General features: G+C 42.1%; 2 protein-coding genes across 3 annotated transcripts; both read right to left on the minus strand.

The window, feature by feature from the left end:
• Window positions 1-606: 606 nt before the first annotated feature.
• Window positions 607-3168, minus strand: LOC125745317 (E3 ubiquitin/ISG15 ligase TRIM25-like). The gene has a single exon (XM_049018032.1). The coding sequence runs from the start codon at window positions 3153-3155 to the stop codon at window positions 1575-1577; it is 1581 nt and encodes a 526-aa protein (XP_048873989.1). The 5' UTR covers window positions 3156-3168; the 3' UTR covers window positions 607-1574.
• A 10594-nt stretch (window positions 3169-13762) lies between these two features.
• On the minus strand, window positions 13763-21958 carry LOC125745329 (homeobox protein TGIF2-like). 2 transcript variants are annotated; one of them, XM_049018080.1, is made up of 3 exons: window positions 19900-20025; window positions 19302-19555; window positions 13763-16574 (listed from the first exon to the last, which is right to left on the minus strand). In XM_049018080.1, exons 1-3 carry the CDS (start codon window positions 19946-19948, stop codon window positions 15861-15863), a joined length of 1017 nt encoding a protein of 338 aa, XP_048874037.1. In that variant the 5' UTR covers window positions 19949-20025; the 3' UTR covers window positions 13763-15860. The 2 variants fall into 2 exon arrangements, with proteins under 2 accessions (XP_048874037.1, XP_048874038.1); XM_049018081.1 differs by lacking the exon at window positions 19900-20025 and adding an exon at window positions 21218-21958 and having other exon boundaries at window positions 13765-16574.
• Window positions 21959-27788: the final 5830 nt, after the last annotated feature.

Below are 27788 nucleotides of genomic sequence, written 5' to 3' on the forward strand. Positions count from 1 at the left end.
GACAAGTTTGCACGTGCATTTATTTGTATGTAACAGTTTTATTACCGTCTACATAGTCTGCAAACTCTACAAAAAAAAAGGCTTTTGATGTAGCTAATTTTAGGTTCATAATGGAATAATACAGATTTGCCATAAGATTTCTTGTGTGAGAGTCTGACAGCATGAGTGTGGCACCAAATGCATGATGGCAGGGAGATAAAGAATAAGGAAGAGGTACTGGGTATCTGTGATGACCTACAGTACTGTGAAAAAGTCTTAGATGGTCAAAGAAAATATCATAATGATACAACGAAGATCTTATGTCTGTCAAAGTGTGTCAGCTTAACCACTTCAAAACGTCTCCTAAGATCACCCCAGCATTTGCACACCTATTCAATACACCCATGTATTTTTTGACTCAAATACTATCCCACCTTGCTAGGCTAATCAATATCTCATTGAGTTAACTAATTATGCTAATGAATTAATTGAGCTGGTAGTGAAGGTGAACAAATACGAATGGAATGACTGAGGTGTCTCTGGCAGACGTTGGGGAACTGAAGTGGAGTGAAGTTAAGTGGAAAACATCAAGCCTTTGATATTAGTAACTGTTTTGGAGAACAGGAGAAATTATTGAATTTTTATTATGTTAATTTGCATATGTTCTAATATTAAATACAGCCTTAAACATTTTCTCTGACTGCTGAAGACTTGCACAGTACTGTATGTGCATCACATGAGTATAATTCAGTCTAATTAAAGGATAAGTATTCTGCCATTTGTCAGAAACAATTCATAAGATCTTATGTCTTGCAAATTGTGCAATATGTGAGAGTAAATATGGATATATTTTAAATGATACAGTACTAAGAAAAGTACACATGAATATTATTAATATACACTACAAAAAAACGTAAGAAATTCAGTGTGAAAAACTGATTATCATTAGCACAAAATGATACATGTAGTTATGGTTGTTAACTTTCGGACTGTAAAAGTGTTTTTGTAGCCTTAAGTAGCTCAACAAGTATAGTATTGCACTAGCAATTCAACGGTTATGAGCCCAAATCCATAGGTGCAAACATAAAAAGAAACGGTAACTCTTCCATTTACTGATAATCTTTGGGATGAAAGCATCAGTTAGGTGTAGATTTGCTTTACCACATGCATCTGGAAATCCATGCTATTATATTTCTAATCTCACCCTGACAATACCAAGCCAAATGACATACGTCACGTGTCATCCAAACAAACTTCACATTACCATAAACAAAACTTTTCTCATAAAAGTAAGGAGTGAATTTCATTAGTTCCAAGTCATAATTTACTCAATGGACCAATGCAACCAAAATGGAAGCTGAGAGCTGAAACTACTTCTCTAACCAGTCTAACCAACTGAGCCCAACATTCAAAAGAATATATGATCAAAAGTAAAACATATTAGACTATGATGTATTTCCTCATTTATTTCTCTGTTGTGTTATTTGCTTACTCATTGAAGAATAGTTATATATTCGATTATAATTTGTAACTAATCAAGCCTGACAAACTGCATTCATTCTGCATTTTATAGAGACTAACATGCACAATTATACTCAGCTCTGCAAGGTTATCCAGGATTCAGAATTAGTTGAGTGGATGGCGAAAGCAGGGTACACCATCTCCCGAAAAATAGTTGTAAAGGTGTGCAGGTGTTCCCGCCGCCCCTTGATGCTATGAAAGCATAACGTGCCCCTACTATAGTCCAGGGTCATTTCTAGCCTTGAGGGAGGAATAGTCACAGGAAGTGTCACTATGGACGATGCATGGCAGGCTGTCAGTTTCTTGTTCTTCCATTGGAGGCGCCAGGAGATAGTATTGTGGCCCAGGCGGCTGTGATCCCCACGTCTGGGCATACTACTATAACACACACCCACAGACCACATGCACTGGCCTACCTCCACCATCCAGACATGTTCTCCACCAGAGAAACCCTGGGAGCACAGCACCTGTGGTGCAGTCTGGAATCGCTCTGGGTGCTCTGGGTGGACCTGCTTGTTGGCATTATACTTCACTGTCCTCAGGTCATTGGACAGGAGCAAGCTATGGTGGACTGTGTTTAGGTCAAAAGTCAACTCTAATGGAGTGAGCAGGGTATACAGTTCCTGCAGCAGCATACTCATATCCGTCTTCAACTCATCTGTTCTTGTGATGGCACATAAATGTTTTGTGTCCACAGTGGGAGGTGCTGGAATATCCACATTACTCTCTAAGGCTACTTTAAGCTGGGACTTGATCGACAGAAACTGGTGAACAAACAGGCATTGGTCCGTCTCTTCCAGAACAGACTCAGCCTGTTCCTGGATATCCTTCAGGAGGCTCTGCTGCTTAGTCATCTGACTTAGGTTGGCCTGCCAGCTCTCCTGCTTACACGCATGTTCCTCCTCCAGCTGCTTGCTCAGTCGGCACTTGTAGCCATTTAGCTGGTTAATCATACTGTCCAGGATGCCCAGGACTTTTACTGTAAGACGGTCACTGGCATCAGTGAAAGCCATGTCCTCCCCAAGGCTCTTCTGCAGCAAGATAGAGGTCATCTGGAGCTTTTCCTTGGCGAGCTTCAAGTCAGCCCTCAAAATGCAGCGCATCTCTGCCCCGGCACTCTCAAAGTTCTGAATATCATGGCCGTAGTGAGCACCTTCAATGAAGCAGCTTGCACAAAGAAAGGTGGCATCAGTTGCGCAGTAAAACTCCAAGCCCTTGCTGTGAGACAAGCATTTCTGGGAGCTCAGATCTGACAGTGGCTCGACCAGTCTATGGCTCCTGAAGGACTTCTTCTTTCCATGAACCTGGAGATGATCGGTACACAGGGAGATCTCGCATTTCAAACAGGTCTTGAAGGCCGGTTTACTGATGGGCAAGCAGTAGTCACACTGCACTGTATTCCTGTCCTGACCCTTCCCTGTGGTGATCTTGTAGCTCTCAATGATGTTGCACAGCTTCAGGTTCTTCTGCATGTCCTTAATCCCATGATACTCTTGTCGGCATTCAGGGCAGTGGTGTGGGCCTTTCTCCGACTCTATGGCAGACTGGATGCAGGAGGCGCAGTAGTTGTGGGCACAGGGCAGCATCACTGGTTCTGAGAAGAGCTGCAGGCAGATCGGACATGTCAATTCCTGCGCCAGGAGCTCTGTCGACATGATGCCGTTTCACCGTTCGCACTGAGCTTATGAAAATGAAACAAAAAAAGTAAAACTATATGCTACCCTTACTACAGGAACAAGTTCTACTCGTAGAGCAACATCACAAGGAACATCGGTGACAATCTTTCGATAAAAGCTGTTTAGAACAAGCTATTGTGCTTAACAAGAAGAAGTTTCCAGTTTTTGTTAAAGATGTTTAACATGAACTATTCCACCATCAGATTCTGCCACTAGAATGCCACAGTCCAATAACAAAATAAGGTAACACTTGAGTTAAGGGTCCTCTTCATATTAAATGAGACCTACATAAGCCCTTCATTGTCACAGAATTGGGGGTTTTTATCACAGACTTGGGGCATGGTATAGGCAGAACAAAGGAGGTGACAATTCACTTGTGGCTCCAGAAAATAACAGGGGTTTATTACAGATAATGAGAACACTAGGAACACTAGAACCAAAAAGACCATGTGAAGTCAGAACTAAACAGGGGAAGGAGGGAACTAACAGAACAAAAAAAATGATCTATGAAGGAAAACTGCTAGCAGAGAGAACAAGCAGGGAAGCAAGCATAGCAAAACCAAATAACTACAATCAGGATCAAGTACTTAAACACAGAGGGCTAACAAGGAAACACAGGAGAGGTGAGAACAATCAACAAGGACTGGCACAAGAAAACGGGCAACAGGTGAAAATAATAATTAAATCAAGGAACTCAGAATCTAGGAAACAGAATCGAACACTAGGGAAATAACAAAGGCAGGTAAAATACAACCAAGGACACAAAGCAAAAAACCAAAACAGAATGCAAACCACAAAACTCGGGAACTGAGGTTAGTAGCCACATGCTCAGCCCATAGTGCCATGCAGCAATCCGGGGAGCTGGGGAAACACAGGAAGGACTTGGGCTAAGGGGAGAACAGGATGGCCAGCGACACCTCCTGGTCGAACGGGGAGGAGACACGAAAGGTAGGGCAGACAGGTGCTGATCCTGACACTTCATGACAACTGACATAGATTAACAAAACCATTTATAATGGTTTGTTCCAACATAAATGCTAACATTGGCAACTCGTGTCAGGTTGACATATCTGCGTTGGCTGTCATGGGGTTATATTGACTGTCATAGATTTATGTTGTGTTATGACACTTTTTATTTAAGTGAGATGAAAGGTTATAACATTGACTCTACACTTCAGGATGTCAGAGTGACATAAAGTGACAGAAAATGAATGCTTTTTAAGTGTTACATATGGCTACAATGAACAGCAGCATAGCATCACACCTCCAGAGACTGCTGGTTAGTATCTTACCTGTTGTTTTGTGTGTGCAAAGCATACATACTCCTCCTGTGTGCAATTGCTTGTGTGTTCACACCACTTAATGTTTCCCATTCTTTTTCAAGGTCACTTGAGTTCATCCTCCAATTCGTGAGGCACTGTTGGATAAGTTGACAGTCATCTGTGGCATTAGAAATTCACGTCTGCCCTCTACCTGGCTGGTTTCTGGTCGTTCCCAGTGTCTCATGCTTCCCATTTTTCTTGTACTGCTGTCTTAGAAATTTTGAGCTTGGAAGCAACCTGCTGCTTAGTGTAGCTTTCTGCCAGCACAACCAGGATTAAAGGAATGCAGGGTTTTTTTAAATATGGAGTGGTCTCTTAATTTTAATTTAAATAGGGTAACCACCTAATCCATGTCAGTGTGGACACTATGTGGACAGGGTTACCAGCAAACTTCCTGCTGTGTGCTGATTGGTCAGTCTCCTATACTCACGCATGTGTCACTAATGTTAATGTGAAATAGCTGGATGAGTCTTTCAATCAAGGAAGCAAACCAGTGAAAGCACAAAAAGAATTGAAGTAATTAGTCAAGCACAGGGGCCTAATCCTGCCACGGATTAGGTCACCATAGCTGTAATGTCATGACACAGTAACAGCATCATGACTGTTTCTTTAACCCATAACTGAAGTGAGTTACACTTTGCAGTTTATAAGATTAACATACATGCCTATATGATGTCATGCTGTTATTGCTGTATAAGTATAGAAGCTTTACGAAGAGCACTTTTAAGTAAAGTGTTACCCAAAATAAATGGTAAATTGGTAGTACTATATTTAGAAATATTTATCCTTCTTGGGTTGTCATAGAAAGTTAAACTTAAGCCCAAATTTGAATTCTGCTTCAAAACTAAAATAGGCGAATACCTGTACACAGAACTAATCATTATTTATTCCATATTCACATGGTTTTTGTGAGGTGAACTCTTGGTTATACCCATGCACACACTCAAGTCAAATAAGTCCTACATGAATGACTCATATTTTTTGGGTAACCTTTATGGGCTTCCCTTGTCAGAAGCATTCTCTGCAAAAATCCATCCGACTCACTCTCTCCCACAGTGTCCATAAACACACTATTGACAGCTTAGTGATCTGTTGCCCAAATTTGTCACCTATATACTGTACAGTATGCCATGCCTTGCCTAGGGTGAAAAAAGAAGTAAATGAAGAATTCACCATTCAATTTTACACAGTTACATTGAACTTCCTTCTTCTCTTTACCTACAATGCATCATGACTCCTATGTAACTAATAACCAATTAGCTACATTAAATACTGCGCTCAGCTGAAATATGTAATGGGACATACTGAAATAAACTCATAAATATAATCAGTAGCAGGGGTGGCATGGTGGTGCAGTGGTTAGCACTGTTGCCTCACACTTCTGGGACCCGGGTTCGAATCTCCGCCTGGGTCACATGTGTGTGGAGTTTGCATGTTCTCCCCATGTCGTCGTGGGGTTTCCTCCGGGTACTCCGGTTTCCCCCCACAGTCCAAAAACATGCTGAGGCTAATTGGACTTGCTAAATTGCCCGTAGGAATGCATGTGAGAGTGCATGGTGTGTGAGTGTGCCCTGTGATGGGCTGGCCCCCCATCCTGGGTTATTCCCAGCCTCGTGCCCATTGCTTCCGGGATAGGCTCCGGACCCCCCCGCGACCCAATAGGATAAGCGGTTTGGAAAATGGATGGATGGATGGATAATCAGTAGCAAACAAACACATAGATAGATAGATCTGGTTAGGTTTGTTTAGCTCCAGTTATGTTCATTTACAGGAAGGTAGCTGCACTGAACAGGAAGATAAATGAAAATGACTGCATAATGTGGTACAAAAAGAATGAGGCTCAACCAGCTTCACAAAGATTACACAAAACATCCACTTGTCAATCATATGTTAATTTAAGAAAGGGGTTCATTTTTAAATGTGTTTTTATCCAAATGTGTTTTTACATATAATTAACTGCTGATGAATGCTGTGACTGACAGATCAGCAAAACAAGGGAAGTATTTACGACAGAATTGTAACAGTCTGTCCTGTGATTAGCGTCCAGACCTTTTTGCCACCAGACTCACAGTATTATGGAAGGCTGTTACCCATGTAACAAAAAAAAGTCTTTATGAACAGCTTTCTTAAAGTGCTAAGGAAGGAAGCCTTCAGAAAGTATCTGCTTCCATTCCAGTTTTGTCACATTCTCTTCTATCATACCTAAAGGTTAAGACATGGAACACTGGTTTTTATCACAATCAGTTTTACACGTTGCAAAGAATTTTAAGAAGTGAGATTTTCATGTCTAATGTCTCTGAATACATTTGTTTACAATTTGCAGTATAAGGATTACCTGAACTTGGTAGTACTAATTGTGCCATATATTTTTTTCAATTTTCTTGATAGATCACAGCTTTCTCAGTATTCTTATGACTTGATCTTTATGACCTTTTTGGTGCATGATGATCATATTTGTGATCTTCATGACGATGTGAATAATGTAGTTTGCTGTTTTGAATCCTCATAGAATGACAAAAATTGTTATGCTTGTGACTGAACAAGGTGGACCCCATTTACCTTTTAGTGCAATTGCATGTGAAAAAGCAATATAACTGGGCCAATTTGCTACCACAAATGGATACATTTATTGTATAATAATTATAGTTTAACATAATTTAATGAAAGACACCAGTTGATTTCGTGACCAGAGGGATGTTCGTATCAGGTAAGCCAATAATATCCTTCCTGGGATTAGAACCGTAAGCATTTCACCTGACCTGTTGACAACTAAAAAAGTCATTAAAATGACTGCTACTCTAGCCAGATTATAAAGATCAAACGGTTATTACCTATTATAATGTTGCTCCTATCTTTTGGCCTTACTGTATATCTGGTGGAGTGTCATTTTGAATCATTCAGGTCACCAAGCTCTTTGGTGTTCACATCGCAGAGAACCTCAACACCACTTTCTTCGCCAAGTAAGTCCAGCAGTGTTCATACTTCCTGCATAGACCGAGGAGAGCGCACCTCCTCCCAATCCCCACCCTGTTTTACAGAAGGATAATAGAGAGTATCCTGTGTGACTGCATCACCCGTACTGTGGACGATCCCACACACCCCTCCCACACCCTCTCCCCCCCCCCCCTTCCTCCTGGCAAATGGTTCCATAGCATACAGCCCTTCACTGCCAGGATAGGAGACAGTTTCTTCTCTCCGGTCATCAGACATCTGAATTAGAACTGGATCATAAACTGTAGTCATACCCCCCCCCCCCACCCCACACACACACACACACACACACACAGGTTTGTAATTATATCTTTGTGGGGACTCTCCATTCACTTCCATGGGGAAAACTCTAATCCCAACATGACGACCTTAACCCCTACCCAGCCCTAACCCTAACCACAGGTAACCAAACTAAATACAAGACTTTTGGCATTTTTTCATTTTTTGATTGCATTCACAGATCTTTGTGGGGACTTGAAACATTCAATCACGTTATCATATTGTGGGGAACATTTGGTCATTTGGTAATACTGTATAAACATAATTCACACACACACACACACACACAGACACACACACACTGTATATACCCTTTATTTATTATACTCTGCACATTCACTGTCCTGCTGCTGCTGTTTGCACATTTATTTATTTATATCTACCTCAATCTTGCATTTTTTTGCACACTTCTGCTGCTACAATGCAATACAACATCTCATATAACACTGCATTCATTCAGACTAGTACTGTTACTGCTTTTGTCGACTGCACTGTGTGTTGTCTTGCCCTGTAATATTGTATTGCTGTTATTGTGCTTGTCTTGCACTCTCCTCCCTGCACTTGTGTAGTCCTGTGTTGTTCCTGTTTTTGTTCTTTGTGTTGCATCATGATCTTGGAGGAACCATGTTTATTTTCACTGTGTACTATGTATATGGCTGAAATGGCAATAAACCTACTTCACTTCACTTAACTTGGCTGTCAGGACATCTTTCCCCACTGATTTGACTGCACCATGTCATTCTGAGTTCCTATACATGAATCAGCCACCGGGTGTCACTTTAGGTACAACTTCCATGAATTAAAGCCTTTTATTGCAATAATAGTGTTTTGATAGTTGTAAATTGACCATTTGAACACATCAAAAATGCAGACTTTAAACACGTTTACCAATAATATACTAATATTCACCTGAACACAATCCCTCCCAAAAAAAATTCAAGATCTTACCTCAGTATCATATTTGTTTATATCTTTTCTGTTTAATGGATTTTTACAGGTTTTAAAGATCAAAAATTACATATCTCCAGAGCAGACAATGTCACAAGCTTATTAAGGCCTCACGTGATAATAGACACACCCCACTCAAACCTGGTAAAGGCGACACTCCTACATTGACTCTTGGGTGCCATCTAGTGACATTTCAAAAATTATGCAAGTGAACACACTTCTCTTGTTGCTACTGGCCCTATTTATAATTGCCCTATTTATTTTCGAAATTCGGATGGACCCTGTTACATTTGCTTTACCTCATCTCTGTCAGCTACAACTTACCTGGATTCTATTAACACAAAATGGTTTCATCTGGAAAAAGTCCAAACAGTTAGAGAACATTAAAGCGACAATTTTAACCTTTTTTTTTCACCCGGACTGTCACCTGAATAAATAGTGTAACATAGTGTAGTTTCTCTTACGATTATTTAAAGTAACAATCTGTTTCCATTACCACAACATAAACTTAACTTCAACATTTTGCTGACCCTGGGGGCACCTCTTGTTAAAGCCCATTGATGGGGGGTTAAAAAAACCATGCGGTCTGGATTACATCGTACATTGGTCTGGATGTGGACCAGAGTCCTCCATTTCAGTAACCCTGAGGAACATACTAAGGGAGTAAGAGACAAGGTGCAGGTTTTCTGTGCTCGGCCTGGTGATCATTCCTTCGTAAATTTACCCATAAACGTCTGCAGAGAAGTATATGTAGTTTCCATTGTGTATGTGGCTCTGTGGAGGGTGGTGCACTGGTTAGCACTGTTGCCTCACACCCCTGGGACCAGGCTTTAAGTCTGACTTTGGATCAGGAATGTGCCAGTTCAAATCCAATGGCAGACAGAGGGAATTCACCATTGGCTCCTTAAGCCCAAATGCTTCTAGAATGCTGTCTGATCTGCTCTCTCTCTCTCATTTGTACATGGGACCAAAGTGCTGTTCAGCACTGTGGATAGTCTTCAGTCTATTCTGGGTGTTCTTTGGTTGATCTTGGTTTCTAGACCATACTGTAGAACAAGAAGGGAGATCAGATTGGATACACAGAGAAAAACAGCTGGTAAGAATAATACAGACAGCCATGCAGCTGCCTGACCTTGAGAAGGCATGCTTTTTAAGACCGCCAGATTTGCACATTGCAGAGATAACAAAATAAAGAAAAGCATGCCGTGAGTGAATTAGAATACATATTCTTATAGTGGTTCACATACAAATCCCATCTTCCTGGTTGAAAAGAAGGTGAAGACTTTCTGCTTTGTTATTTTAATTCCTGTAGTACAACAGACTTTGTAAGGAACTGTGCACCTGAAGGACCTATAGTTAATAAAAATTACCCACAATACTAACTCTTTTGATGTATAATGTTAATGAATTTTGGCATTCTACATTTTAAAAAATCTTTTTTATTGGTAGAAAGTTTCCGATAGAGGTTGAGATGACAGCAGTATACGGTAGGGTGCTGTGATACCATTAAGGTGAGCATGTAGGAAAATCTACCATACTATATTATAGATCAGTAGTGTAACAATGAATGGACTCACAACCTTCAAGCATCCATTGTTTATATTTACAGGATTTCCCTGTTGTAGTTCATGGAACAAATATTTAACTCCCAAATATCCAAAAATCCATTATGGGAGCAACAAGCCACAATTTAGACATTCCTTTCCCTTCTATGGGTAAATTCCTGAAGTGGGCGGGCTGCGTGACATAGGAGCCTTGATACCTGATTAGCTGGAAGAGACACAGGGGGCGGAGAGAAAAGCTAGAGCTCTAAACGAATGTATGGCTTGGTTTGGGGGGGGGGGGGCTGCCTTGGTAGCAAGAACAGAAGTGGAGGGTCGCAGAACTCGTCACCCTCCTGAGAACTACAGTAAGAAAACAGATTTCTCATTTTATGTGCTTGGCAGAGGATCTCCTTTCACACCTGGTGTCCGATGAGTGATTAAAATGAAGGAAATGCTAACCTGTGATGATGGGATAGTGAGGGCAGAATGTCGCCCTGTGTGGATGAAGAACCACCAGAAATACATCTGTATGATAAAACCAACAAGTGACACCAAGAGGACACAGTATTCATGAGCTATCAGTGCTGGAATGAAAGAACTCAGGTAAGAGTTTAATAAAAACAATGTGAAATAATCATGATACTGTATACTGTTTATCATGAGAGCAAGGAAATAGCAGCATATATATATATATATATATATATATATATATATATATATACACACACACACACACACACAATTACTATTATTATTATTACAATTTGGGGGGTGGAACAGTGATTAGCGTTGTTGCTTCACACCTCTCGGACCGGGGTTCAGAGCTCCATGTGTGGTTTTTGCATGTTCTCCTGTGTCATTGTGGAGTTGTGTGCATGTACCATGGAATGGGTCAGTGCCCTACTCTGGGTTATTCTCTGTCTTGTACCTGTAGCTTCTGGGACAGGCTGTGACCCTGCATAGGACAAGTGGATATAGAAGATTGAATAAGGCCCTCATTAACTATTGTGCGCTTTGCCTGAATTGTTGGATGTTTCAGACAAGAATGTGGTCACAAGGTGATAGAAGAGGGGCCAAAACATGGTGCATCCTACTGGATTTTGTACTGGCTTTACCATCAGGTATTTTTGGTGAAGAGGCCAATAGAAACCAGGCCTATTCTTTCATGTAGATTACTTTGCTGGATTTATCTCATTGCTCTGCAGTAATGTGTTCTCAAATCAAATCAATTCTCCGTAAATGCCATTACTGAACAAGGAATTATCAGGGATTGATGGTAGGAGTACTCGCTCATTCCAGACTGCCTGAAAATGTTTTTTTTTCTTTCCTTTTTTCCAAGAGTAGTTCAGGCCACTAGACTATCAGTTGGTGGATGGTTTTGGGGTTGCATGATCCACTGTGCTCTAAGCATCCGCGCGATGAGTACCTGAAGGGAATGATGAGTTAGGCGTCGGCGCCCATAAACATCACCATGTTCCTTACCATATGTGGAGAGCGGCTCAAAGGCATCAGAGGTAGAAATTCAATGCCTTTGCATGCTTTGATGAGAAGGGCTCTGGCATGATGGGGGTGCAGTGCTACCAAATACACTTTCAAACAAACCCTATGCAATGCACCTAATTCCAGCTTATGAATATTTTATTATTTTGTGAGTTTTCTGGATGCAATATTTGAAGAGATGTAAAGCGCATGCCAATCTTTTTCTGTCGTTTTGAGCAGCATCAGCTTCTTAAAGTTTTACTATTGTAGCAGATTCAACGCCTTATAACAAAAATATTTACTATGCAGGAGACTGAATTGAAGCACTCAGAGTAAATAACTGGATTGCAATGAAGCACGTGAAGCACCTCTACTGACTTACACGGTGAACCAAAGATCATTAGCATATTTGGTTCACAAGGAGGTCTTACGTGACAGCTGCTCACCACCATGGTGATCCATTCACCAACAAGGAGGTGGACGAGCTGTTGCGTGAAGCGCCCATCAACAAAAAGTACAACTTCAACCACTCAGAATTCAAGCATTTTACCAAGGACAAATATAGCATTTCAGGATTGCTTTCTGCTTTACAGCTGCTGCCATTTTCCCTCCCGACTTCCTTTCCATGTGGCAGCCATCAAACAAAGCAGATGTTCGACACTGGACACTGCAGATGTTCTCAGTCATCAGCCCATTGACCCACCTGAGATTTGAACCAATTACGAAGCTGCGTCATCACCACACATTTATTCCGTTCATAATGTCACACTATTGCATTGTGTATATAATTTGATTTCCTTTAAGATATTTTAAAATGACACAGGATGACGCAAAACTGCAAGGCCCCCACAGTGACGCAAGCTCCTTTTTAAAAAGTTACATATAAAGCCAAAAATACACAAACAAAAAGTAGCGACAAAGCCTCTGACCCTTAACATTACATGCACCATTTACCTTTCTTAAGTAAGGAATAATTGACGACGGGCCGTTGAATTATTAGAAAATAATGCACACCCGAGGTGGTAATGCGGCCACGACGCGAAGCGGAGTAATTTCATCAATTATTCCGCTTATACTACGGTTGCCACTCCTCAAGACATCGATCAGATGATATATTTCAAGGGATTCGTCCGGTTTTTCTACTTAAATCGCTATTGTGAGTAGGATTATTTCTTCCGCATCTCATCCAACGACTCTTTTGCTAGTTCCAAAACGTCATTTTAAAGCTGGCAATGGAGGCTTGAGCCGTTGATAGCAGACTAATGCAGTTAATAATGAAGTTATTAGAAAGAGAGCGAGAGACAGAGACACAGAGAAAGAGAAACAGAGAGAGCTTGTATGAATTAGGCTACCTCTGTGTGTCCCTCAACAGTGTTCTGAAGCACCGTCTCTAAACTGTAAGTCTGCTTCAAGATGCAGCGCTGTTGTTGAAAGTTTCATATTCACCATAAATATTAAAATTTACTTTCGGAAAATCGTCTGTCATGTTTTTGTTAGTCCTGTGTGCTGTATAGGTACTGTATGCTAATTTCCGTTATTACAGTTAACTATGCGAAGTGATATGGAACTGTAATGCAGTCAATAGAGCTGCCTGGAACTACGTTCGCCCTGCGTTTCCCTGAAAATAATTGCACACCTCAGAACGTTCGTCAGCCAATCAGATTCAAGCATTCAACGGTCCCGTAGTATAAATATTCATAAGGCGTACCATATGAACTTCTATAGCCTTATAATAGAAACTACACACTGGACACTGAGCGAGACCTTGTGGGCCCTCCCCATTTCTGTGGGCCACAGTGCGGACGCACTGCCTGCAATTACGCCACACTGCCTGTAATTCCACCAGTGCCCTGACAGCTGTTCACACCAACAGACTGAATGTCAATTGCCAGTCACCAGTTCCTGTCCTGTTGCTGTACTCCCCAACTATCACCATTGCCTGAGAGATATGCTTTAAGGACCAAAGGAAACCACAGTTTCAAAGACATGTTAAACCTCATTCTACCTTCACCCCATAGACTAGTTTATAAAACTGTACTTGAAAAAATAAATAGAATCCATCCAAACTTTTTAACATTGATCAATTGTTGCTGCAATTCTTATGCCTTGAAAAATTACAGCCAATCCAGGCACTTTTTTGACAAACTACCTTAAAACAGAGCAATGGATGACAGTGTGACAACAGTTTAGCAGATGAGCTGCTCACTATTGCTTCAAAGTGAAGCAGCAGCTCACAGGAGGCCACCACAAGTCACCGTTCTACAAATCACTAACCATCAAATACTCTCGGGAAAAGGTTCATGAATACAAAGAACAGCTTTGTGAACCAGAGGTCAAATAAAGGCACTGAACAAAGATTGTATGGAAAAGAAAAAAAGTTTTATTCTCTGAAATACAAAAGATATTTAAAGTTAAGACTACAAATGAATGGTTTTAATCCGTTTTGTCCCATATATATATTGCACAGACTATCCAACTGTATATGTGAATAAAGTATGTCTTCTAGTAACCCCAGGGTAAGGCACAACTGCCAATTCATAACAAAAGCACCATGTTTTAATTGTGTTCTGGCAAAAAAAATAAAGTGTGTGTGCACATGTGAAATGTGTGCCAGCGTGTGTGTCATTCACTGGGGAGCTCACAGATGGCTGAAGGTCACACTGTGGAAGCTTTCATCACATGTGGAACACAGACTCCCTCCATCCCCTCTTCGCAGTTCATTGCAAAATACATGCAATTATATGCAACAAAAATCCACCTTTCATATAAATAAGCCCACAAACCCATGTCTTGTTCCATCAGCCAGTTTTTTTTAGTAACAAACCACATCCCTGGTTTTTAAATGTGTCAATTTTTGACAATGACAGATGAATAAATTCGGCATGGTGTACTACTAAAGATCTTTCTAAAACAAATCTGATACATTACCGCAATCCTCCAGTACTTCTTTGTCGTCGCATTTGCTTTGGTTGTTACCGTTTTGCATTAACCAGAGGAGGTTCATCGAGGTTTCCACTGCAGCGGCTGGCCAGTGTGCCGAACATCACAAAACAACCACGAGGGAAATGGGGGGCTACTCTAGACGTGTAGCACTTAAGGAAAGGCAAAGCAGCAATGGTTGGAGCCAATAGAAGCAGCTGGTTTGCTCTCATGCAAATGCATTTCCCCATTCTGTCCTCAAATCAGAAAAATTAGCTAAGCTTTGTCATAACAGACCAGGCAACTGGCTAATTATAAAACAAAACAAAAAACATAAGCGACAGGGTTCAACAGAAGATGCGAGAGATGAATTGAGGAGACATTGCCAGGAGACTGAAAAACAGAAAAACTTTTTGGCGCAAACCAAAGCCACGTGACACTGAGGTTCACGCTGGACAGAAAAGGGCTGCAAGCGACTGAAGTGACCAGAACGTACTGGGCACAGTATAAAAATGGCTCAATTTCATTTTCAGAAGCACCACTAAGGAGCATGAATATCCAAAACTGGCGCTGAGAAAATCACAGATTTTTTAAAAGTGCATATGAAAGTGACACAAAAGCTCAAGGGTTGCTCCTGTGATGACAAGGAAAGAACATTTTTGCCAGTGAAGTGGGAGGTAAATATCTGAGGGATTCATCCGAAAGAGCCAAAAACACTACATTCAAATCTGTGGCACATTTGTGATACAACTGAATTATATTGCCGTTCTGTCACATTCTCGTGTTGGAGGGAGAGCACAGCTTCATCCTGGTAATTCTCCCACCCTGGGGCCTCTCACAGAAAGAAGAGCAAAAAAAACCCACACACCTTTCAGCATCTACTTTACAAAATTCACACCCTTCACACTTGTTAGAACATTTCCAGAATGCGATTTTACAGTGTCAAAAATAGTCCCTTTCCTGTCAAACAACCTTTAAAAAAAAAAAAAAAAAAAAGTAAATTGTGATAAAATGTTCCAGAGCACCTGTAAACACACAAAACGCACCACCCATTTTCAGGTGTAGGGAGGGGGTCAGAGCTTGTCCGTTTCTCAGCAAAAGTGGGTGATGGCAGTTCCGTGGGTCCAGCCAGTTCTGACCCCATGAGACAGAGCTGAAAAGTCTGAGGGAAAAGGTGCAAGAAGTAAAGAAAAAACCTGCGTCTAGTTGACAGCCTCCTGCACAGGAAGTAGGGTATGCGTGGAGCCCCACGCACAGGCCATGGATCCACCCGGGGCTGTAGGCCGGGGCTCTCCGCACATCACACTCCATGATGCAGGCTCGTAAACACCCTCCACTCTTGGAATAGCCAGTTGGGGCCCAGGGGCCGGGCACTCGCTCTGCTTCTCCAGTGAGCTGCCAGTTCCTTCGGCAGCAGTGGCAGCAGTGATGGGGCCCGTACTGGCGGCCCCTTCTCTCTGCTGAAGCTCAAGCTCTGCTGCTCTTTGAAGAGCGGCATCCACCAACAAGCGGAGGTCACTGAAGTCCTGTGGGCGGGGCTCGGGTGGCGTGGGTGGTGGGGTGTTGAACAGCCCACCCCCCAACACTGAGCTCACCCGGGCCTCCACAGATGCACCGCCAGCCATGTGTCCCTGCGTGTCCGACTGCGCTGGTGCAGCAAGACTGACCCCCGCTAAGATGGCTGCGGCCGTACTGCCCAGCAGGCCGAGGTCCAGTGCAGGGGCCGGTCGGATCACAGAGGGCCGCAGCAGGGGGAGCGAAGGGGGCGTCTCTTCTGGGGACCGGGGCACCACTGATGCTCTGGCCACAGCCTTCCCCGTCCGTCTGGAGATGGTGAACTGGTTGGGATCTTTACCATCCTTTCGCAGCATCTCTGGGAGCAACCTCCTCCTGGCATTTATAAACCAGTTACAGATCTGAAGATGGAGATGAAATTATTAGGTATGCGGGAGACCCAGTGCTGGACAAACGATTCATCCTCATTCTGAGAAGTTTCCATTTCGAAACCAAAACAAAAACAGCAGCACTTGGTTTCTTTTTTTAAAATCAGAACTGGAGAAGGAAAAACGGGAAAAGAACCAAGGCTTCATGGATTTCTGTATTAAAACCAAATGGGAAAACTTAATAAACTTAAAAAAAGTTAATTTCGTTTTTGTGATATTTACGGTAAATTCTGGGGATGCCAGAGAATATAGCATAAAACAAATACTGTGCCAGGCAAAAGTCTGGAATCATCCACCTACAGATAAGTTTATTTGTGCTATTCTCTACATTTTAGGATTATTGTAAAGACACAACTATGAAATAAAATAACCCTGCAAGGGAGGGGTGGGAGAGAAACAGCTGAGACCAGCATACCTGGTTACCAGAATAATGCATGTGGTTATACAGCATCTCTTTGGTTTTGGTGAACCAGCATCATATGCAGGTAGACCTGTATGTTGGTCCACCAGCTACACTGACACCAAACCAGCACTAAGCTATGCTGTTCAATCTGCTGGGCAGATTTCATAATGGAATATAAACATGTTGTGGTTCTTATGAATAAAAGTAAAAGGTTTTGTTGCATTTTGATCGCGATCACTTAGTGTTGTGCAGTGATCATGCGACACACGAAAAGTTAGGCAGGAGCTTTCAGAGCTGCTGATCGAAACAGCTTAGGAGCTGGTAAACAGGTACCTAAGGAACGGTTCACTTTTACCTTGGTTACAAACACCTCATCTGTTGCAAGCAGTGCTGGTTTATGCTGGTTAGTGCTGGTGTAGTAACATAGCCGTGCTGGTCCACCAGCACCAAAACACAAGATACGCTGGTATAACCAGAATGCATTGTGCTGGTCATGCTGGTAACCAGCAACACTGGTCTATGCTGTTCTTTCAACAGGGATATCTCATTTTATAGTCTTGAGGTCTTTATAAATTATCCTAAAATGTAGAGGATAACGCAAATAAAGCTTTGTATGGGTAGGTGTTCCCAGACCTTTGGCCGGCACTGTATAAAATTAAAATAATGCTTTATATGTTCTGGTCTGGCATCCCCCGGATTTCCTGTGAATATCACAAAAGCAAAACAAAAGCGATTTTATAGTTTGTGTTTGGTATTAAAACAGAAAACTACTTGGTTTTTTTTCCTTTTCCCGTTTTTATTTTTCCAATTCCGATTTTAAATTGGGGGAAAAACGGTGCCATTTTCTCCCCAATTTGGTTTTGAAGCTGAATTCACAGAACGACGCATGGATTATTGTGGCTTCTTTCTGATCAATGCCTCTGCACAGCAAAGCCGTATTTCCCAACACGATTTCAAACACACAATGCAAAGGGACACATGGCAGCCATGCATACTAATTAAAAGTAGCAATCGTTTCCATTAACTTGTCAGGAGTATTTGCAAGTAGTTTGAAGAGCAAAGTTTTCACTTAAGGCATTATTTTCGCTAACAAGTTGCATTGGTCTCATTACATTTCAAGATAAAATAAATTAAAAAAAAAAAAAAATACTGACTACACTATTGCAAGAAGCAAACCAACCAGATGCAAGGGGAAAAAATAGTGTGAGTGTAAAAAAGTGTGTCTGTGTCAATGTCTTGGAGGGGGCAAGCGTTATTAGAAATTTAGATCAAGATGGGAGGTCTTGAGAAAGGTTTCAGCTTGAATAACATGACCCTAATCAGACCAAAAGACTGGCTAGTTTTTAACCCTGATTCTTCTGCTACCCAAGTGTCACATTACACAATGTATGGGTGGTGCCTTTTTACCCCCCCCCCCCCAGAAGAAAATCACACGGCAGTAATCTTGTTGAGTACAAGACAGACAGACACAGACAGACAGAGACACTTCTTTTGCTATTGCTACACCACAGGAACAGCACGTGTCTTGGAATCTCAGGTCACTAACAGCTATGCAAGACATTGCTACTGAGCTGTATGCATCAGCCAAAGAACTTTTAAACTCTGAACCATGGACCTGGTTTGTAGGTCCAAACACCATTAATCAAGCTCCACTTGCGAGGTATCCCATTAACAATTTCTGATCAAAATAAGTTACCAATATAAAAGCACAGCCAAAACTACGGCTGGAAATAGATCCAACTTAGAATGTATTGCGCTTTTGACCCTTGACATACATCTTGATTGAAATATAAAATTGACCACAGACACAGCATTTAAACACAGCCTACATTGTTCTCCATTTCGCAAAACACTTTGCCATGGACACGTTTGTCTGTATGGACAGGCTGATAATTCTTGCTCTAACTGAAAAACTGAAACAGAAGTACCCATGAGTAAAATGTGACAAATTCAATCAAACTATACTAAATTCAGCCCCAAAGTCTGAACTGCTAAAATTACATTGACCCAGTGGGTAACAAAGCAACTAAAAGGGAAAAAGAAGAAGAAAAAAACACACACAAACACACACACACACAGGATAATCACACAGGATTAAGTAATCCAAAATATATATTGGTGAAAAATGTCATTTTTGTTTTATTTTTATGGAATATCCACAACTGTTGTGAAAACACAAAAGTTCCTTTCACAAACAAGACTCACTGTTTTGAAATCAAATGACCAGGAGAAGACAGAGCAGTATAGAGAGTCCAGAGGAGAGCAGCGCCCACCCACGAGTGACCCAGGGCATGTACCTGCAGCACCGAGAGGCTCGTCTGCCCAGACAGGCTGAGCTTCTCCTGCTCAGACGGGTAGGCGTTGAAGCGGTGTTCGTACAGCCAGCTTCGCAGCACCTGCACGGCCTCCTTCGGGAGGTTGCCACGACGCCTGCGTTTCGTGGATCGATGCGACAGGTCCAGGGGGGAGCTACAGCTGCCGGTGTCATCCTCGCAGGTGTCGCTGTCTGACACCACAGAGGAGTCGGCGTCGTCAAGGGCTGAAACACACACTGATCGGCAACAAAAGAAAAGAAAAAAATGGATAAAACCCACAGCTCTCTAAATATGGTTTTTGGAGAAAAAAAAAATCAGGCAGAAAAAGCAGCAAATGTAGCATCTTACATCATTCGCCTTTGGGTGACCAAGCCACTTAAAACCGACATGGAAACCCAATGGCAGGATTTAAACGACCCCGGCCATATACTGTTACACCTTTTACTTTTTCTTGCGAACAATGGTAACTGGAAAAGGCCTCCAACAATATAATGTCGGAATTTAATAAAGCCTGCACTAGCAGTTGTACAAATAGCCAGACACATGCCCAAGGCCGAAACGGAACCTTATAAAAACATACGCTGTTCTGCTGTGATTAACCGCCAGTGGGGGACCTGATATGAAGGCATTTAAACGTGCACGCCAAGCCATGACTACAGGAGCTCCCGGTTCATTGTACAGATGGGACTGTGACGCCCCCCACCCCGTCCCCCCTCCCCCTCCCCGTGAAATCTGAGCTGGCGATCGGGCCGGGATGAAGGGATCCATCAGCGCCGCTCTGACTCGCGCACAATGCGCATCGGCGGCTCGAGGCAGTGGGGGGTCCGCGCACGTTCCGCACGACCGTGCGCGCTTCCGCTGCCCTGGCCCTCGAGGGCAGGTAGAAGCCCACGCGGGGCAGTTTCTCACCCCACCATCAAAATACACCTTAATAATGTGGATGTTTTGAGTTGGCGGCCGGAAAACAACCCAAGAAAGCGCAGATATTGACTCGACTGCGTCAAAACTGCTGGGCACTAAAAATAGCCACACAACTCAACCGTCAGAAACATCAATGCAGAGTGACAGAGAATTAGTACAACTCATCATATAGGTTAACGACAATGTGGAGGGGAAAACTGCCTGGGAAAATAGTGCAATTCCTTTAAAACGAAGCTAATATACCTTATGGGGGGCAACCCCCTTTCTAGTTCAGAGTACCGTAAAAATGCATCACTAGTTGCCCACAGAGCACACACACACAGCTTTTATTACAAAAATATCTATTTAAAAGCCGTATCGAACTGATACTCATAGAAAACGGCGCACTTCAAGCTCGAAAAATAGTGAAAAGAAAAAACACAACTCATGTGTAATACGGGCAACTCCTGTTAAAAGAATGACACAAAAACAGCGCACATCTAACAGGTGAACGCGACCCACTTTCTGAAAAATAGCCGACTGGGAAAAAAAAAGTTTAAGCAGCAGCCACTTGGACTCCATAGTTTGTTGGGGGTAGATCGGCTGGAATTCTACCCCCCCCCACCCCCAGGACGATGATCTGCGTCAGTGGTCTCGCTGTTTCAAGGCTAACGCTATACAAAGGAAATCAGTGCAACTAGCAGGAATTTATTATATGAACGATAAAGCAGAGAATCAAATGTGCAATTCCTACACAGCTACTTCGCCCCCCCGCCCCAAAAACTACTCGGCCGCTCCGCCAGATAAACACCATGCTCGCTTCCCAAATAACTGTCCCTCCAAATTCAAACACAAACACACGCTGCATTTGCTCGCAACAAAAAGCCGCATTCCTGTTAAAACCAATAGCGGGACACTCTCGCCATTAAGTTCACAGAGATAGCGATTTAACGTGCGAACAGCGTGCATTGCGAATGCATTGGAAGAAATAAACCCACCTCTCTTAAAACGTTTCATTCTTTGTGATGGCCGAAGGGTTGTTTGCTAGCTGGCTGAATGTTTGAAGTTTCTTGCAAAAATTCGTGCTTCTCAGACCGGATGGTTTCTTCAGCTCGCAGGGTATCCCACGCGACGTTTTCGCTATTTTGAAGCACCAGATTATCTTTCCTCTAAATTTGTTTTGAGGAAAACGCCATTTTCTACCAACTTGTAAAAACAAAACCACGCTTTGTCAATCACGGCGAGCCTTTTCCACCCTCAAATCAGTACCTGCAGGCTGCAGCACCATCTCTTGCCTCAGTTTACCAATCTGACAGCCAGGCCAGGGCCAGACAAATCCCTCCTCCGCTGCCTGCGCGGGCCAATCACAGCATCGCATACTTTTCCACAACCCGTGCTACTATAGAGTGACAGACAATCAAATCACTTCATTTATACGCCAGGAAGTGCCAGATTCACTGGAGCCGAGGCAGTGCAGTTAGTTTAGGTGACTCATGGACTGTGCACAGTGAAGATGTGATGCCTGATGTGATGGTGGTCATTACAGATCTCTGTAATGGGGTAGTGCAGAGTTCAAGTAGTTAAGGATCTGTCTTACTGTCTGGAAAGTTATAGTTTAAAATCCTATAACTGGCAGACTGTTTCTGTGTGTCGAGCCCTCCAGCTGCTCCAGGAGTTGAGTAACCTGCATGTATGCATATATTTCTGGGTCTGTTTGAAAGCAAGATGGGATAAGTGAACAATGCCAAATTTCTACATAGGAATAGATAAAGCACTCCTGCTTGTTATATGTAATATGCACTCACTGAGCACTCTATTAGGAACACCTGTAATGATGTTTATTCGTGTAATTATAAAATTAGCAGTGCAATGTGTAACATTAAGCACATACGGGTCAGGAGCTTCAGTTAAAGTTCATATCAAACACCTGATCTGAATGATTTTGACTGTGGCGTGATTGTTGGTGCCAGGCTGGTTTGAATATTTCTGTAACTCCTGAGGTTTTCATGCAATCTACTCTCTAGAGTTTACTCAGAATGGTGCAGAATACAAAAAAAAAACATCCAGTGAGCAGCAGTTCTGCAGACGGAAACACCTTGTTGATGAGAGAGGTCAGAGGAGAATGGGCAGACTGGATCAAGCTGACTGAAAGGCTACGGTAACTCAGATAACCACCCCGTACCACTGCAGTGAGCAGGAAAGCATCTCAGGATGCACAACACCTTGAGACGGATGGGCTACAGCAGCAGAAGATGTCGGGTTCCACTCCTGTCAGCCAAAAACAGAAATTTGAGGCTGCAGTGGGCACAGGTTCACCAAAACCCGAACAGCTGAAAAATGGAAAAATGCAGCCTGGTCTGGTAAAGAATCTTGTTTTCTGCTGAGGCACGCAGATGGTGAGGTCAGAATTTGGTGTCAACAGCATGAATCAATGGACCCAACCAGCCTTCTGTCACCAGTCCAGGCTGGTGGTGGTGGTGTAGTGGTGTGAGGAATGTTTTCTCGGCACACTCTGGGCCCCGTTAATACCAATCACTCATAGCTTGAATGTCACAGCCCGTTTGAGTATTGCTGTTGACCATGAGCATCCATTCATGACCACAATTAATGCATTTCCTAATGACTATACTTCCAGTATGATAATCCATGATGCCACGAAGCAAAAGTTGTCTCCAGCTGATGCCACTGAGTTCAGTGTTCTGAATCCAGATGCACATCTTTGGGATGTGGTAGAACGGGAGATTGGCAGCATGGATGTGCAGCTGACAAATTTGTAGAAAGTATGTGATGCAATCATATCATTGCGGACCAGAATCTCCAAAGGACGTTTCCATCATCTTGTGAAATCCATGCCATGAAGAACTGAGGCTGCTGAGAGCAAAAGGAGTTTCCTAGCTACCTAGCATTAGTATAGTGTTCCTAAAAAAGTGCTCAGTGAATGTACATCTTAAGTTTATTTAGTATAAAAAGTGACAACAGTAATTTCTCCTATTCTGAGGCACCTACTTGTGTTTATCAACTGCTTCTCATTTCTTCAGTTTAATCTTTAGCTGCATTTGAACTGGAGGGTTTAGTTTTACTTTTGAGGGAAACTTCACAAGAGCTACAGCCTTGGTCTGATTAGTCAAGGTATAGTAAATAAAAGCAATTTAAACTGCAGTGGTGGGGGTCTGTGGCATGCGGAAGCATTCGCACGTGGCTGTGGTCTCCGTCTCAACCCTTTCAAATGTTAAGTGCTTCCATTGGACTAATTAACACTTGCCATTCTTCTTTGACTGCAAACAATGTCACTGGTTATACCACAAATCACCTGCACTGTAAATGAATGGATCACAGCTCTTCCACCTTTACCATAAACAACACAGTGTCTGCTGTTTGTACATGACAATAGACATTTTCAGGAAACTTTACATTCCACAAATGCATCCTGGAAAACAATGGCTAGCTAACTAAATATTGTCAAAAAGCTAAAAAGCCATTTTATTATGTCATTCGGTTTTCTGACACAGTCACAGAAAACGTCTTCAGGGGCGATACATTATTTTTTCCCGAACCGCAGTGTAGTTAACAAAACAGAGACCGTTTATTTCACAAAGTTTATTATTTCGGAACCTAGCCTCATAGCTTGTTATATTCATTTTGCCCTTTGTAACTTTATAAAGAATATCTAGACAGACCCTTAGAAGCAGAAGATTTTGTGTTTTATATCACAAAAACAGTTTTTCCACACAACCCCCTCAGAAGAATCTGAAAGGAAGATATTCAGCGGTTGTAGTGGCATTGAATAGTGATTTCATTTTATGTGACAACATAATTCGGAGTTCTATAAACAAACCATTTAAACATCATTTGAAACTAATTCAGATATTATGAATGACATCCATAAAATTTAGTTTTGAACATATTGCCATATAATTCCATCAGCACATGTCAGGTTTTTAATACACCATTCAAAAGCCCAGTAAGACCATTTTATTCAGGTCATTACATTTCAAAATATACAGAGGCCTTTGTCCGTATGATGCTGTGGATTTTCATATATATAAAAAAGAAAAAGTCTTCAAACAAATCAATAACAACATAAACTCTTAGGAACAACCCTGAATATATTTGGTGGATAATTGTAAATTCAAAATATTTAATTCACTTTCCAGTGAATTTTTTTTTATGTAAGTGTAAACCATCCTTTATGAAAAGGAAAATTTGATGCTCCATACATTGCTAACCAAAGTTCAGCAAGCAAATAGTGTTCCAGATCACTGAACCTAAGTAAGACTGGAGAAAGTCTGGGGGAACTGCGCAGTTTGCTGCTCTGTGCCTGACAGACTGATCACACTAATGTAATGTGACGTGGGCCGTGCTGGATACAGCCTGTGCCTCAATTGCAGCCTTTGCATTTCAAATGATGAAAACGAAGGCCTAGTTTGTGAGCGATCGGAAAATGAAATTACACGCAAGCCTGCAACATGTAGACACACAACCTGAAAATCATTCTTTACTCACTTTTGTCCACACAAACTGGTTGACGGTTGTGCCAGTGTCAGAATGAATAAGCACCTGTTTGCACCTAAATAGTTGCCTGCTTCGGTGACCGCGTGCTGAATTGAGGTCGAGGAACTGGACCCAAACATTTCAGTGCATGTCCAGCTGGATAAATAAATATGCAATAATAATAACAACAAACTAATTAAAGAATTAATTCAAGCCCTCGATTGGCCAGGATCTGTGGAGACACAGAATGTTGAAGACGCGCATTTATGTCAAAGCAATGTGTCACGTGAGACTTAACACTTAGAAAAGATAAGCACCCAACTGGCTGTATGCTTGGCCATCTAAGCAGTGAAGAACAGTGAAGCAGTTCTTAACAGAGCTATGACACCATGCAGCAATCCTAGGGGCCAGAGGTGCCTATATACTACTATAAAAACAATGAAGCATGTTTGCAAAGACAAGGCAACTTCATTTCCCACAAACAGTTATTAGTATAAACTGCTGTCCCTTCACCTTATAGGCGCTGGTCTGTAATAGAGGTTAATTGAACTAGAAGATGATAATTTGAGAAGTGAGCAACTCAGGAGACTAATAGAATCACATCCAATTGATAATACTTATATTATAGGTCTTGACCTACACGTCAGTGCGAAACACTGATGTTACAGCTGACTATAGACCTCTTCATTTATAGCTGCCATTGTCCCTGAATAGCTAAGGCTTGGAAACGTACAAAAGGAATTCTGGGAGCAGAATTAATTAAACTATAGAGGAATGGATTCAAGAATTCGTACACAGGTCATTATAGAAAACGACCGTGTGAAAATGTGGATGTTTTTTTTTTTTTGATTGTCATTTGTAGACACTGCCCTAAGCTTCCTTTCCAGGTAACTGTGCAAAGCAGTGTTATGGTTTGACACTGTAAGCACCTCAACAATGGGTCACATGTAGGGGGGCTGTGGCAGAGGTTAAAAAAAGTAAGTCTGGCTATCCTCTCAGCTCTCACAAGACCTGGAAGCAGACAAACTAAACAGGAGATGGGAGCAGGATGGCAAACATGTGGAAAGGGCTGCGGTTTCTGCGCCCTTTGGCGCTCAGCAGAGTGAAGCACAAAAACAAGCCAGTTAGAGACACAAAAGGCAGATGATAAAGGTGCTGGGACCCAAAGGCTTCAAAGACACGATGCATTATACATTCTAGCATATTTCATTAATTTTGGAGGTACATTTTTAAGCCTAAAATTGGTTCCTTTACAGTAGATTCCAAAAAAAACTGATTTAGCACATGAAATAGAATGCATGGATAACCTTCAGTCAGTAAAATATGTGCTTGTCTTGAAAAATAAATTAATTTTAATAAATCTTCTTTTTTTTTTTTGCTACTCTAAAGTGAGTGTGTTGCATCTTCACCGTGTCCCATAGGTACACACAAGGAGAAACAGTCACAGACAGAGAGACAGACAGACATTAACAGAGTATGGAAATGGCACTTGCAGAGGTCCGCCCCAGGGCTGCAATGAGAAAGTTCAGCCAATAAGCTGGAACAGAATAGTGATACTTTATTCATCCTCATGGGGAAATTGTGTTTTCGCCTACCCCATCTTGCTCTCTCTGAGAGGAACAGCCAGCGAGTTTGCGGGTCACAGCGCAGGGTCAGCCAGTGTGCAGCGTCCCAAACCTGGGGGGGGTTAGGTCCTCGCTCGAGGGCCCAACGGCAGCATCAGTCCATCGGCCCTGGGATTCAGACCAATGACCTTCTGAGTGCAGCCACAGGTCCGAACCCGCTGAGCCACACACTCGGTGGGCTCAGGTTAGCCAGCCACTACAAGGAAAACAGACCAGCTCAAAACCAGATTTTGGTCTGGGAGGAAAGCCTTTACAATCTACTGACACAGTGATTGTCAGAAGCAACCCTGATCTGTTTCTATTCTGTGAAACAGGGTTCAGGAGAGCCATCTGCATCAGAGACATCTCCACCTCTCCCAGAGCCCAGAGGCCTTCAATACCCAGGACACTCCAAGGGGACATAAAGGTCTTTGGTGGCACAAATGGGCTCATAACGCCGTCATGCGATTTTAGTCGCAAAAAAAACCTAAAATGAAAACAAAGGAGGCTTTCATCCTGTGCACTAATTACTTGTCTGTCATAACAGATGAATCCTTGGTAAGCATCATGAATTGGAATCGCTTCTCACAGAAACCCACTGTCATTTGCAACTTCATGAATTGAGACAGCTGGAGAACGGTTTGTCTGCATAGAAGTTTCCAAAAATACTCCATTTTTATCATATCCATATTATCAATTTCACACATCTTCAATTTAAATGTCTGTTGGGATTTTATGTGCTCTCTATTTCACATAATGTGATATGATCATCTACGTACATATTGCAAAGAGCTTTCTCTTTCAGACCTTTCAACAGGACCTCAGCAAACCTTTACTTACAGACCGGAAGGTTGTACCATATTTTGGCTCCAGATATAGTTGTCTATGTTCAGTGTTGCTTCACCGAAGCACCCTAGATTACCAACACCAGTGATGTTAGGTATGCTTAATTATAACAATTATGATAAATAATAATGATGACAAATGCACAATGAAGAACATTTAATGATTTTAAGACATAAAGGGACATTTCAGCAGTTTGGTTGGTGTATGAAATAGACAAAAAAACACCCAAAAGTAGACAGTAGACTTCAGTCAACTATATGACCCCTTTGGAAATTTCAAACATTCACTCCTGTATTCACCTCAGATCTCAGCACAGGAGACTGCTGGCAGGAGGGGGGCTGTCTTCGTAAGACACAAGGAGTTGGCTAGATCAAACGTCATTGGAAAATGTGCACTTTTTCTAGAACTTTGTATTGCCCTTTTCTTCATTTCTAATTATTCAGAATTTATTATCTTAATGTGCAGATTTTGCAGTGGTGCAAAAGCCAAAAGCTGTATATATCAGACATGTTGTTTTTATCGTCCTTTTTCGCTACACAGGCGTTTCTTCCCATCAGCGGTTCGGAATCCACCACAGTCGTGCGTTTTCCCTTTGAGTACTGAAACATGAAAATGTACAAACGAGTGA

The sequence above is a fragment of the Brienomyrus brachyistius genome, chromosome 6 (assembly GCF_023856365.1).
Source record: "Brienomyrus brachyistius isolate T26 chromosome 6, BBRACH_0.4, whole genome shotgun sequence".
Taxonomy (NCBI): domain Eukaryota; kingdom Metazoa; phylum Chordata; class Actinopteri; order Osteoglossiformes; family Mormyridae; genus Brienomyrus; species Brienomyrus brachyistius.

Bases quoted from the DNA above. Each gene is read 5' to 3' on its own strand.
- LOC125745329 (XM_049018080.1), bottom strand. From the start codon at position 19,948: ATGCCTTCATATCAGGTCCCCCACTGGCGGTTAATCACAGCAGAACAG. The intron at 19,556-19,899 runs GTATGTTTTTAT...GTTGCCGATCAG, and splicing joins GTTAATCACAGCAGAACAGC to TGTGTGTTTCAGCCCTTGAC. The intron at 16,575-19,301 runs GTACATGCCCTG...CTCCATCTTCAG, and splicing joins CGAGCCTCTCGGTGCTGCAG to ATCTGTAACTGGTTTATAAA.
- LOC125745317 (XM_049018032.1), bottom strand. From the start codon at position 3,155: ATGTCGACAGAGCTCCTGGCGCAGGAATTGACATGTCCGATCTGCCTG.